General features: G+C 47.4%; 1 protein-coding gene and 1 pseudogene across 5 annotated transcripts in view; both read right to left on the reverse strand.

Moving 5' to 3' along the window:
• ACKR2 (atypical chemokine receptor 2) overlaps positions 1–13,214 on the reverse strand; it is a 54,096-nt gene that overhangs the window by 6,367 nt on the left and 34,515 nt on the right. Inside the window, exon 1 of one of the 5 annotated variants that reach the window (XM_045436969.1) lies at positions 9,460–9,620. The exons of 3 other annotated variants lie outside the window; for them this stretch is intronic. In XM_045436969.1, the coding sequence (XP_045292925.1) occupies positions 9,460–9,613 (154 nt within the window). In that variant the 5' untranslated portion in view covers positions 9,614–9,620. Of the gene's footprint in view, positions 1–9,459; positions 9,621–13,214 lie in introns of those variants that run through there. One more of the 5 variants, XM_045436972.1, reaches the window with a different exon arrangement.
• On the reverse strand, positions 10,673–12,408 carry LOC123575976 (annotated as a pseudogene).

Consider the following 13,214-nt stretch of genomic DNA (forward strand, 5'->3'; position numbering starts at 1 on the left):
TTTTTAAACAAATGCTTGTCTTCAGTAGGATTTGTTTTATCCACAAATGTCTAGTGTGTCCACTCTGGCTTTTAATTTTTTTGACCTCTGTCACCTAAGGATTTCCCTTGCTTTTGTTATTTTTAAAATATTTTAAAATATTAAAAATATTTTATTACAAATATGTAGTTTTATATCAATATTTTTATTTGTAAGTATTCAATATTTTTAACATATTTTATCCAGTATATCTAGGTTTGTAGCAGAAAGGTGTGAGCCATCATGTTGAGGGGCTCAGAACCTACTAAACCTTTCCATTCCTCAGTTTCCCCATCTGTAAAATGATAATGATAATAATAATAGTGCCTACTTCATGGGGTTCTTGTGAGGCTTAAAAATTATCATTCACTTCAGAGCATTTCACACTCCATGAAGAGTGCCCAGAAGATAGTAGGCCCTCAGCAAATGTTAGCTTAAAATGTTGCTTTGTTGAGAACAGAGTCCATCATCTTTCCACCAGCCTCTTCTCTCCTGCGTCTACCTAACTGAATGGCACCACTGACTCAGTCACATAAGACTGAAACATAGGAGACGTCCCAGATTCCTTTCTCACTCCCTCACCACCATCCTGTGAGTCTCTACCTCATTACTGCTTTTTGAAAATGTCCAACATTTCTAAGACTCATAAAAATATGTACATGATATTCTTTTAATAGAATTAAAACAAATGAAACAAAAATACTTTGAAGGAGTTCAAAGAGATGAATGTGAAAGCTTGGGAATGATAGGGACAACATTCAAGATGGTGGCTGCCTGGGCGGAAGCCCAAAGCATGGGATGAGGGCAGGTCAGTGCAGTGGTTTCCCCTCAGAGCAGTGGTTTCCCAGGTTTTAACTGTATTATTACAAATAATTTTTGGGGCGCCTGGGTGGCTCAATCGGTTGAGCGACCGACTTCGGCTCAGGTCACAATCTCACGGTTTGTGAGTTTGAGCCCCACGTCGGGCTCTGTGCTGACAGCTAGGAGCCTGGAGCCTGCTTCGGATTCTGTGTCTCCCTCTCTCTCTGCCCCTCCCCCACTCATGCTCTGTCTCTCACTGTCTCAGAAATAAATAAACATTAAAAGAAATTTAAAAAAATAATAATTTTTAAGGGGTGCCTGGTGGCTCAGTTGGTTGAGCTCAGGTCACAATCCCAGGGTCATGGGCTCTGAGCCGGGTGTGGACTGCTTAAGATTCTCTCTCTCTCTCTCTCTCTCTCTTTCTCTCTCTCTCTCTCTCTTTCTCTCTCTCTGTCTCTCTCTCTCCCTCTCTCCCTCTCTCTCTGCCTCTCCCTTCCTCACATGTGCATACTCTCTCTCAAAAAAAAAATAGAATAGGGGTGCCTGGGTGGCGCAGTCGGTTAGGCGTCCGACTTCAGCCAGGTCACGATCTCGCGGTCCGTGAGTTCAAGCCCCGCGTCAGGCTCTGGGCTGATGGCTCAGAGCCTGGAGCCTGTTTCCGATTCTGTGTCTCCCTCTCTCTCTGCCCCTCCCCCGTTCATGCTCTGTCTCTCTCTGTCCCAAAAATAAATAAACGTTGAAAAAAAAAATTAAAAAAAAAATAGAATATATAAAAATAATTTTTAAGAGAGACCTTCACATGAACCAGTGATAAGAATTATGCTCAGTTCTGTTGTGTGTTCCAGGAGAGAGACTTCAGGTTCAACACACTAGACTGTTCACCAGTGAAGAAGAGGGTTTTGAAGGAGAGAGGTAGGAGATAAAAAAGAATACATGACTCTGGCAGCAATCATGCACGGCCTCCAGAGTGGGGCCTAGAGGCTGGTGACAATGGTTCGTAAACCAAGAAATACAAATCAAGCCCACTTTATACCTTTGTGTTTTATATTTATTCTTTGATTAAAGTGAGGTTGAACTTTTTAATATGTTCAGTGCCAGTTTGTATTTCTTTTGCGAATAATTTATTGTTTTAATGGGTGGGATTCTCATTTCATAAGAGGTTTTATATGGTAAGGATTTAGCTTTTTACATATATATGGCAAACATTTTCCCCAGTCCTTCCTGGAAGTTTTGTCTATTTTTTTTTCCAGGTAGAATTCTGCAGGAAATATTGACTCAGGCCCTCAGCTGACTCTTCTAAGTATCCGCAACACTAGGACCTCACAGCTGATGGAAACATACAATGCTGCTGAGGCAGAACTTCTCCCAGGGAGTCCCTGAAGTCCTCCTACTCATTGAGCCTCTGCACCACCCTTGGGCTCCTGTGAAATGGAATCTGGGCCAGATTTTGGGAAAATCACACACATGTCCTGTCCCCATCCAGGAGCTCAGCCTGGGCAGCTTTATATAGGGCTGGGCTCCTGACTGGCCAGAAACTTCACCCTGTGCCTTCCTTTCCTGGTTCTCCACTCCCCTCCTGTGCATCTAGGGCCTCCGGTCCCTGAGCCCCTCCCTCTCCTGGGCAGCAGTAAGGACGCCCCTAGCACATGGCTGGTGTCAGGAGTCCATGAGCTGCTGTGGTGGGAGGAGGGAGTACTCTTCTGCACTTGGAACTGATTAGGGATTATTTTTTTAAATATTTATTTTTATTTTGGGAAGAGTGCAAGTGGGGAAAGGGCAGAGAGAGGGGAACAGAGGATCAGAAGCAGGCTCTGTGCTGACAGGCTGACAGTAGTAAGCCCAGTGTGGAAATTGAACTCACAAACTGTGAGATCATTACCTGAGCTGAAGTCAGACGCTCAACCACTGAGCAACCCAGGTGCCCCTTAGGGATGATTAATCAGAAGTTGTCGCTAATTAAATATCGGCTCTTCTGGTCTAGCATTACTGACGTTGATCGTGACCTGGCTTCTCAAAGTCCCTGCTTTAATAAACAACCAAGTCGGATGACTGCTTTGATCAAAGCCAGAGGTCAGGGTCAGCAGGCTCCAGGCTGGCCCAGGCCACCTTTACAAGGCTCCTTCCAACTGAAACACTGTTCCCTTCCCTCTCAGGGCCTCTGGCCTCCTGATCTTTCACTCTGGGAATCTTTCCAGGTCTTCTTGACCTCTGGGACCACCAGCCCCTCCCATAACTCTCACCAATAATGCTAACAACAATGACAGCATCAGGGAACACCCCCATGTGCCTGTGATAATTGGTCAGGCACCTTCACAGCCACTATGACCGGCCTGTAAGGCAAATCAGGAAGGAACTGTCAGCCCCATTTAATCCAGGAGGGGATTACTTTTCCACAATCACATAGTTGAGCTGTATCTGAATCCCAGGTTTTAGACACTAGAAACAGTGCCTTGACTCTGGTGCCATTCCATCCCTGTCCTCTGTTTTGCCCTATCCAACAGTCACCAAAAGGGGCCACTTGAGAAATGTGTGATTTGGTCTCAGGAGATCCTGGCTGCCCAGGATACTGCCCTCAGTGGCTGGTCTAGCCTCTGTAGACTTCACTATTAATACCCCCAAGGCTTTACTGAACCTCTTGTGAAACATAGCCTCCCTATGGTCAATGGAATAATGGCCTCTCAATGATACCCACATCCTAATCCCTACCTGATATGTCAAAAGGGACTTTACAGATGTGATTAAGGCAGGCCCAATGTAATCACAAGGGTCATTATAAGAGGGACGTAAAAGTGTCCAAATCACAGAGTGAGGGTGGAAACAGGTCAGAGCGATGCAGTTATAAGACAAAGAATGCAGGCAGCCTCTAGAAACTGGTAGAAGCAAGGAACAGATTCTTGCTGAGCCTCCGGAAGAAACGTAGCCCTGCTGACCCATTTTAGACTTCTGACCTCTAGAACTTTGAGATAGTAAATGTGTGTTGTTTTAAGCCACTGAATTTGAGGCGATTTGATACAGTGACAATAGGTAATACACTTCCTGTGACCCTCTCTTTTCCCATCAGTTTCTCAGACTGAGGGAGTGAGTGAGCATCGCATCCACCTCCTTCAACTCACAGGTGGGGAACTTGAGCCTCAAAGAAGGGGAACAACTTGTACAAAGCATACAGTGAGTGATCAGTGGCCACACTGAAACATGACCACCATGTTCCTGACTGCCCTTCAGGTCTCTGTTAACTGACCCCTACCTGTCCCTCTGGACTCACTTGATTTTTTCTTTTTTTCTTTTCACTTTTCCTTATTGTATGAATTCATTTGGTGTATCCAGCAATACCTTGAGAGGATTAAATGAGGGTATCAGTTATTCACAGCCAGTATGAGTTAGCAGTGTGAAGTTCTGCAGTGGGACTTTTGGGGGAATCTAGGAACTACCTAGAGAGGGAGGATTTAAAGAGGAGGGACAAGGGCGAGGTGAGCAGAGCTTCCCGTACACTGAGGACAAGGGCACAAAGGCAAACTACACCTTGTCTCTGGAGCAGTAACATCATCCTCTTTGTGACTTCCTGAGGCTGCTGGCCTGGACCGGCACCAGCTTTGACTCAGAAAGAATGTTTGGCTGGAGAATAATGTCTTCTCCTGAGGATCAAGGGCTCACCTCCCAAGGCCTCTCAGAGAAGTCATAGTTGAGGCAACAAGAGAGAGGATATTGCCATGTCCATCTAGACAAGAAGGCAGCCATGTTAGTTGAGCTTCTTCCATGAGCTGAATACTCAGATGCAATTTTCTCTTTTAATCCTTACCATAGTTCTGGGAAGTGGTACTGTTAGGATTCCCATTTTCCAGATGAGAAAACTGAGGTTTGGAATGGTGGAGTCCAACTGCCCACAGCTTCAGATCAGCAAATGATGGACCCCAGGTTGGATGGCCCCCACAGTACAAGGTAGAACGGGTGACACTTTCCCTCTAGCTCTCCTTTCAACACGGACCAAACCTGAATTTGAAGGATGGGCCTTTGGTAGGGGGACTTCTGACCTTAGCAACCAGTGGCAGAGAAGATTCAAAGTCACTAATGTGCTGAGGCAGCTCCCACAGGCTCACGAGAGCCAGTTATACAACATCTGGGAGGCATCCAACAAACAACCATGAAATTAACCAATTCTTCATTTGGGGATGAGTTGGTAGCTTGAAATTAGTCATGGTGGGAATATGTACACCGCGACAAATGCTACGAATTGGAGCTTCCTCTCCTTGCACGTGGCCTCCACCACTACCACTGAGAGCTGGTTATGAAACCTTTACTGACATACCCCTGATCAGGACCCCATGAAGCCTGACCTAATCCTGCCCATTTCACTATGTCCCTGTCTGTGTCTCCCGTCACTTTTTCCCCTCCACCTGCCACATCACCCCATGGCTGCCCTCCTCTCCAGCCAAGAACCCTTGGAGACAGGCCACCCTGTCCCCTCTCAGGTGCCCACGGCACAGCCATGCTGAGTGTGCCGCCCACAGTGCAGCTGTGACTAGCAAACAAATAAACAAGGTCAAATGTCACCCAAAAAGGCCACACTAGCTTTCAAAATGTAAAACCAAGAATAACATCTGAAATTACTTCTAGCGAACAAAAATTATGCTGGCTTCCTTACAATTTGGAAATCATATCCTTTAAAATGCAACCTAAATTCTTCATTCCCAGAAGCCTGCCCGGGCCACTAGCCTGGCGTTAACCCTTGCCCCAGCCCCCGAGCACTCACAGAAGGTCACTCCTCAGCCTTGGTACCTACCTCCTTGAGTAGAGTTCCCTTTAGAGAATCGCTCGCCTCCTCTGCTAGACCGGGGACACCCAGGGGTTGGAACTCACCAGTACAGGGCTGGCACTTAGAGGCAGTCAACAAATGACCATGGACCTCATCAGTACTGTCACCTCTTTTCATCCCTTCTTTTCTCGCCTCATTTGTCCCTTGCCTGGTTTCCTGCCTTCCCTTACTGGTGCCCTGAACACAGCAGAGGCAAGACCCTCCTTCTGTGGGTCATTTTCCCAGCCTGGACCAGCCCTGCCACAGTGGCCTTGGGAGCCCCTGGCCATGCGGCATGTCCAGCCCACTGCTTCCACTCCAGCCATGTTCAAGTGCTATCTCCAGCTGGCACAGCCTCCCTAGACCAGTGTCACAGGATGTGCCCTCTGGCTACCCCCAGCTTCCTCCCTCAGGAGCTCCCCTAACTGCTCTGGGAGGACTGGGATGGAGACAGAGTCCCAAGGCCTGGACTCTACCCTGGCTCAGCTTGGAGTGAGCCCTCTGTGCCTCTAACTCTGGTTTTCCCATTCTGCATTCCTGGCCTAGCTGTGGCTGGAAAAGTTGAGGCAAGGGGTTATGAAGTGACTCACTCTCTGACCACAGGGTCTGGCTGCAGAAAGTGCTCTGGCCTTAGGTTACAGGTAGAAGAAAACTTGCCTTTGGGGGAACTGGTAACAGTGATGGGATCACTCCAGTTTCCTCCTCCATTTGGGAAAACGCCAGATATTAACCTCTACTGTGTAATGACAATTACAACAATAGTAACACATACCCACCACTTACAGAGCACTTACCTTGGGCCAGGCTCCATTCTCAGAACTTGGCACGCATCCATTCATTTCATCCTCGCAATACCACTCAGAGGCAGGTACTATTATTATCTCAGTTTTACATACAAGGAAACATAGCCACAGAGAGGCTAAGGAACTTGCCCAAGGCCACACAGCTAGTTAGTAGCAGAGCTGGGATCTGAACCCAAGCTGAGTCTGGGCTAGCTCATTAAAAGACAGGGGTGAAGGATGGGGACTAGAGATGAAGAAGTGACAGGAGACCAGACTGCCATTGCTCAGGGTGCCTGAATGGAAGACTGGCTGGGGGGTTGATGGTACATGAATGAAAAACAGGAAAAGAACCAAGAGCCACACAAGGAGGACACGAGGAAAAATGTCTAGTGCCTCAGGAATGGCACACAGGAAGAGAAATCATGAATAAGCTATGGCGGGCGGCGGGGAGGGGGTGGGGGGTGGTGGGAAACTGGGACTCTGCTTCACCGCTTCATTTGGGATGCCCTTGGACTTAAACTTCAGGCCCTGCCAGCCCTAACATAAAGTCAAGGCTTCCATTCTGGAACCCGTGACTTGCACAAGCCTGTCTTCTCACCCATAAAATAAATAGCGCTTACAGCAAAGAATGTCGCGATGAGTAAATCTTGTGCCATCTTTTTTTTTTTGTAATGTGTATTTGTTTTTGAGAGGGAGAGAGAGAAGGGCTCAAGCAGGGGAGGGGCAGAGAGACAGACCGAGACACAGAATCTGAAACAGGCTCCAGGCTCTGAGCTGTCAGCACAGAGCCCAATGTGGGGCTCGAACCCCAGAGCGGGGAGATCACGACCTGAGCTGAAATCGGATGCTTAGCTGACTGAGCTACCCAGGCGTCCTTCGTGCCTTCTTTATAACAGCTAACGCCACAGAGCCCTGATGGTGTGCTGGGTGCTGGGGCAAGGAGCTGTACATGTATTAACTTATTTAATTCTCACATTTACCTTACAGAAGTTAAATATTATCAACAGCCCCATTTTCTAGCTGAAAACACTGAGACACAGAGAGATTAGGGAACTGGCCCAATGTCACCTGGCAAGGGAGTAGTAGTAGGTCCAGGAACTGAAATCCAGAGTCCATGCTCTAGAACACTAAGTTATACTGCCTCTCAAAGAAAATAACAGGCCAGTTGTAGACTCCCTCCTCCAAACTTTCTACGTATTCATGTCCTCACTGCTCACAACAACCTTAGGAGATAAGCACTATTGTTATTTCCGTTTTGTAAATGAGGAACTGAGGCTCAGAGAGGGGGAGTTACTTGCCCAAGGATACTCAGCAAGTGTGCTGCAGAGTCAGAAATTGAGTCCCTGCAGTGGGCTCCAGAGTCAGAGCCCTGGACCACTGGGACACTGGGAGCTCCACTGCTGTGAGCTCTCGCCTCAGACTCACGGGAAAGGACAGATGCCCTCTTCATGGTCCACTGTGGAAAGCACTGCATTTAAATTCATTGTGATGCACAAAACACTGTGAAAACAATACTAACCGGTCCTGACGTGTACACGGGGCCCCTTACTTCTCCAGGCGCCTTTATATCCTGGCCCTCCAAGTCCTCCTGTCTCCCTTGTTACAGGCAGCATGTGTCACCTCCCCGGTTTCACAGAAAGCCCAGAGCCACACTCACTACAAGTTAGGCAGAGCTGACCTTAGAGCTCTGAATCTCCGAGCAGTGGACCATTACATGCTCTCCTTCTCTCTTTACTTTTCTAACATGTATTTTTCCTGCTTACAAAAATCATACATGCTCAATGTAAAATGTGGAAATGTAAGAGAAAAATAGAAAAGAGGCTAGCTGCCTCCAGAAACAGTCTCTGGGAATATTTTGGTAAATCTTGTCTGTTTTCATGCCCATGGCTCCATCCGCTGCACTAAACCTCCCCGGATTTGTGGAATCACAGAGAGCCTGGCTGGAAGAGAGTGGCCTTGTCCGGTCCCCTGCAGGGCGTGAGTGCCTTTGAAGTCTCCTGATAGACTCCCCGGCTCCTGGCCCCTGGGATCTGTGAGGCCCTCCTGTTCCCCATGCTCCCTGGGACCCCACATTACTCAATGTTTCCTGGCTCTTATCAGGGAATGGGGATGTTGGTGACATTGAGAAACTCACAGGGCAACCCCTCCTCCCAGAGCTTACTTCAGTTAATAAAAACTCAGCAAGTTTAGAGCCCTACTCTTTAAAGAGCTGCTGTTGCAGAAGAAGGTATGGTTTTCACATGTTTCCCAAATCATTTTTGCATTTCTTTCCTTTGTCTTTCTCACTGTTGCCTGCATTTATATTTCGGCATTATTCTTGGTTCAAAATGAAACACAATCACCACCTCCACTACCCCCAGGGAGGGTGGTATACTCAGCATGGTGCAGCATGGAATAGACAGAAGAGATTGGTCTACTTCTTAATGGCTGAGTAACCCCCGGGCAAATTACTTAGCCTCTCTGAGCCTTAGTTTTCTCACCTGTAAAATATCTCCTTCCTGGAGGTTTTATAATAATTAGGTGAGTGCCTGACATAGAATTATTGGTTCCCTTCCAGGCCCCAAAAGGACTCTTGGCTTAGCTTAAGAGGGATAAGAGGAAATTCTGAGATTATCTGGGGCAGGAGGGGGCTCAGAACTTGGGTGAGGGGTAACAAGAGAGAGCAAGGGGGCATAAGGAAAGAGTGTTGACATGCAAAGAATAACCTCAGCCCTTGGAGGGGGCCCTGAAAGACCTTCTCATCTGTCTCAGCTGGGGAACCAGAGACCCAGAGACAAAAGGGAATCCCTGAGACCACACAGCCATGTCTGACACCAACTTTCAGGGCCTTACAGAATCCACAAAGCAGATTCTCAGAGCTGGAGCCAAAGAGGGAAGGAACCAGCAAATGCCGTAATCCCTAGTGCTGAGGCACTTGTTCCAAGAGTTGTCCCAGAGAGAAAGCTCCACACTGACCTGTTAGCACTTCCCTCTCCCCACACCTGTGGCCACTCTCCAAGTCCCTGGATGCAGTCTCTCCCCTCTCCCCTGGGTAGAGTCCACCCCATTCCAGCAGTGGCCATAACCTACCAGAGACAGACCAACTTGCCTGGGGATGTCCAACCTTATCCAGGAGAGCAGCAGCACCCGGGTCCTTCTTCCTCAGGGAAGTGTAGAGGGAGTGCAAATCTCCTCTCTGGACAGTGCCCTGCACACATCCTGTTCTGAGGCTGGAACAAAGCATCCCCTTTGGGCCTGTCCCTGCCCCGCCTCAGCTGCAGAGCCATAAGCTATTTCCCCTCATTTGAAATGAGTCAAGCTCAAATGACCGCCCCCCCTGAAGGAGCAACTCCCCCCACCCAAAGACAGTCTAATGTCTTTGGAAAACATGTGTCCCCAGCCACACCTCTCTGGACCATTTCCCCAGCAGGGGAGCCAAGCAGATGATGAACAGCCACAGTTCAGAACTCCAGGCCTTTGCTAAGCAGCTTTCCCCAACCTCCAGCTGCATTGATTTCAGACATCTCTCCAGTACCATCCTACCCCATCCTGCCCCTCATCTCCTCTGGCCTTAACTCCCAGCAAGCCCTGCTGCATCTGCCCCCCAAAGTGTCAGCAATATTTTCATTTCCTAGACTTTCCAAACCATCTTCCCTCTCCAGCCCCACTCTTTTCCCTCTGCCTACTTACTTGTCTGCTCTCCTACTGGGTCAGGAACTCCCAGGCAAGGACTATACCGAACCCACCAGCCTAAGCCTAGGGCCAGAAAAGAGCAGAAACTGAATGAACATGTGTGTGTGACATTCTGCCACCATATGCTTGCCAATATGAAGGTACCTCTTTTCCGGGACAGTACCTGTGGCCCAGGGATGATGTCTAGCCACCCTTACCTCCAACCCCCTGCAGCCTGATACACAGCAGGTGCTTGGTGAATGCCTGTTGTCTCTACTTAAATTAAGCAGTAACAGAATAATGCCAGGTGGTCACAGGCACTGGCATTGGGGTCAACACACTGCCCGGCTTGAATCTGGCTCCGTGTGTACCTGCTATGTGATCTAGAGATGGTGTCTTCACCTCTCTGAGCCTTGCCATTCAGATCTGTATTGGGGGGGGGGATGCTGCCTCCCTCAGACAGTAATGATGAGAACTGAATGTCCCCAGAGAGGTGGACATGGCCTTAAACATTTGCCTTTCCCTGGGGTCCACGGGCCACCTAGAGTGGAGGCCAGGCCATGATGGGTTCTCACTCCAACAGAAGGGAGCAGAGGACTTTTCAAGCGGGGGGTCTCCAAGTGTCTCCAGGCTAAGTGCTGGCTACCAATAGGACAATTAGGAGTAGGGAGATGCCCAACAGAAGCCACAGAGCCCTGGTTCCATCCCAGGGATGGATAACCTTTTAAGGCTGGCTTGTTTTCATTCTGTATAATTCTCTTGAGAGAATTAGGACAGCTAAGTTCTAGAACCTAGGCTCCTTCCTCATCCTCCCCTTCTCCCAACTTTTTATTTTAAAATAATTTTTCAATTTGCAAAATTAGCACACAAAATTCTTATATGCCTGTCAGCCAGCTTCCTCTAATGTTAACCACAGAACCATAGTATAATGATCCAAAGCAAGAAACTAACATTGACACAATACTATTCACTAATCTACAGACCTTATTCAAATGTCACCAACTGTCTCACTAATGTCATTTCTCTGGTCCAAGATCCGAAGCAGACTCCCACATTGCTTTTGGTTGTGATGGCTCCTTAGTCTCCCCATTTCTAGGGTAGTTTCTCAGTCTTGCTTTGTCTTTCATGACCTTGATAGTTTTGAAGAGAACCGTAGAACATCCCTAACTTTTGACTTGATGCTTCTTCAAGGGTAAATTATGGCTATGTATTTTAGGCAGGAACACCACAGAAGTAATGTTGTGTCCTTCTCAGTGCATTATACCAGATGTGCATGATTTCAATATGTCTCATTACTGGCAACATTAACTTTAATCACCCGGTAAGATAGTGTCTGCAGGGTTTCCACTGTGAAATTACTACTTATTCTTTTGTAATTAAGAAGCATCTTGTAGGGAGGTACTTTGAGACTATGCAAATACCCTTTCTTATCAACTTTTGCCCGCTAATATTAACGTTCATTGATGACGCTTTCTGACAATTATTACTGTGTTGTTTCCCAAATGATGATTTTCTATCTCTATCATTCTTTGTGTGTGTGTGTGTGTGTGTGTGTGTGTGCACGCTAGTAAAGTTTATTTATATCACATTTTATCATGTCAGTCACACTGAAGTCCTGGAGATTTGTATGTGCATACAGAATCCAGGACATTCTTGGGAGAATTTTTTTTTTTTCGAAAACAAAAACAAAACAAGATGTAATTAATGTGACAGTTGGGTAGCTTAATGACCATCATGCTCCTTTGGGGTCTCATCTGGGATTTTATTTTATTTTTTAATGTTTCACTTAGGTTTGAGAGAGAGAGTACAAGTAGTGTAGAGGCAAAGAGAGAGGGAGACACAGAACCCAAAACAGGCTCCAGGCTCTGAGCTGTCAGCACAGAGCCCAAAGCGGGGCTCGAACTCAGGAACCACGAGATCGTGACCTGAGCTGAAGTCAGACACTGAACCAACTAAGCCATCCAGGTGCCCCTCATTTGGGATTTTAGAGTGAACTGTATCCAAAGGCTGACAGTGGCAACTCAAGAGAGAGCCATAGGTCCTTACTTTTCACCATAAACTCCTTATTTAACTCTTCAATAGTCAAAAGAAGATTTGGATCTTCCAGTGGGTCTTCATCCTGCCTTTCTGCCAGAGCTGTGCTTTCCTGACACACGACCAGAGTTTCAGCTCAGTGTCCAGAGGTTCCATGCACTTCCATCTGCTGCATAAACAGAAAGAGAGTAACCTCTGTGCTATTGCTCAAACCAGTTGCCCGAGTGGTAACCCTGGCAGGTCTGGAACACTGGCTTCACCCTTTGCCAGTACGAGTGATAATTACTTTTGCTGAGCTATGCCAAAACTTGCAAAACTCTCCTGCCCAGCCATTTACCCAGAAACTTTACAAAATGAGGCCAGTTTGAATTTCTGCATTAAAAATTCCAGCTCAGGGGCTAAGACCTCTCACCTTCTCACAACTTCTATCGTTCTTTTTACATTTATTAATTGGATTTTGCTGTAAGAAAGACTTGGCCCTTCTATTTATTTATATATATCAGCATGGACTCATGAGTATTAATTTTATTCCATTATTATCATTGATTTTGCTGTTCAAATCACCTCAATTTTTTTTTTTTGAGAGAGAGAGAGAGAGAGAGAGAGAGAGAGAGAGAGCATGAGCTGAGGGAGAAGGACAGAGGAAGAGAAAGAGAATCTTAAGCAGGCTCCACACTAAGTGAGAAGCCCAATGCAGGGTTCAATCCCACGACCCTGGGATCACGACCTGAGCTGAAATCAAGAGTCAGATGCTTAACCTACTGAGCCACCCAGGCACTCCTCTCATCCTCTTTTGAAATATCTCAGCCCATCTGCTTCCTGTTGAGTTGAATTTCCACCATAGCACCTCGAACACCTACACTCTGGTATGCAGGGCAGGTTGTGAGAGTTCAGAGCCCTTGCATGGGTGGCCAGGTTTCCCTGGAATTCACTGAGGCATCTTCCGAGCAAGGGCTGGGTCCTACTGGAATGGGCAGGTTCCAGCTAGAGGAAGTCAGTCATGGTTCTGGGGGCAGGGAATTCCAGGAAGGTCTGAGCCTGGCTAGGTAGACTCTCCCGGAATTCACCCTGCCCTCCATAGACCCACCCCAATCCTGGCCCACTAGCAGCACCGGCCCACCGCTTGTCCTGCGCTTTTC

Source organism: Leopardus geoffroyi, chromosome C2 (genome assembly GCF_018350155.1).
Source record: "Leopardus geoffroyi isolate Oge1 chromosome C2, O.geoffroyi_Oge1_pat1.0, whole genome shotgun sequence".
In the NCBI taxonomy this organism is placed as follows: domain Eukaryota; kingdom Metazoa; phylum Chordata; class Mammalia; order Carnivora; family Felidae; genus Leopardus; species Leopardus geoffroyi.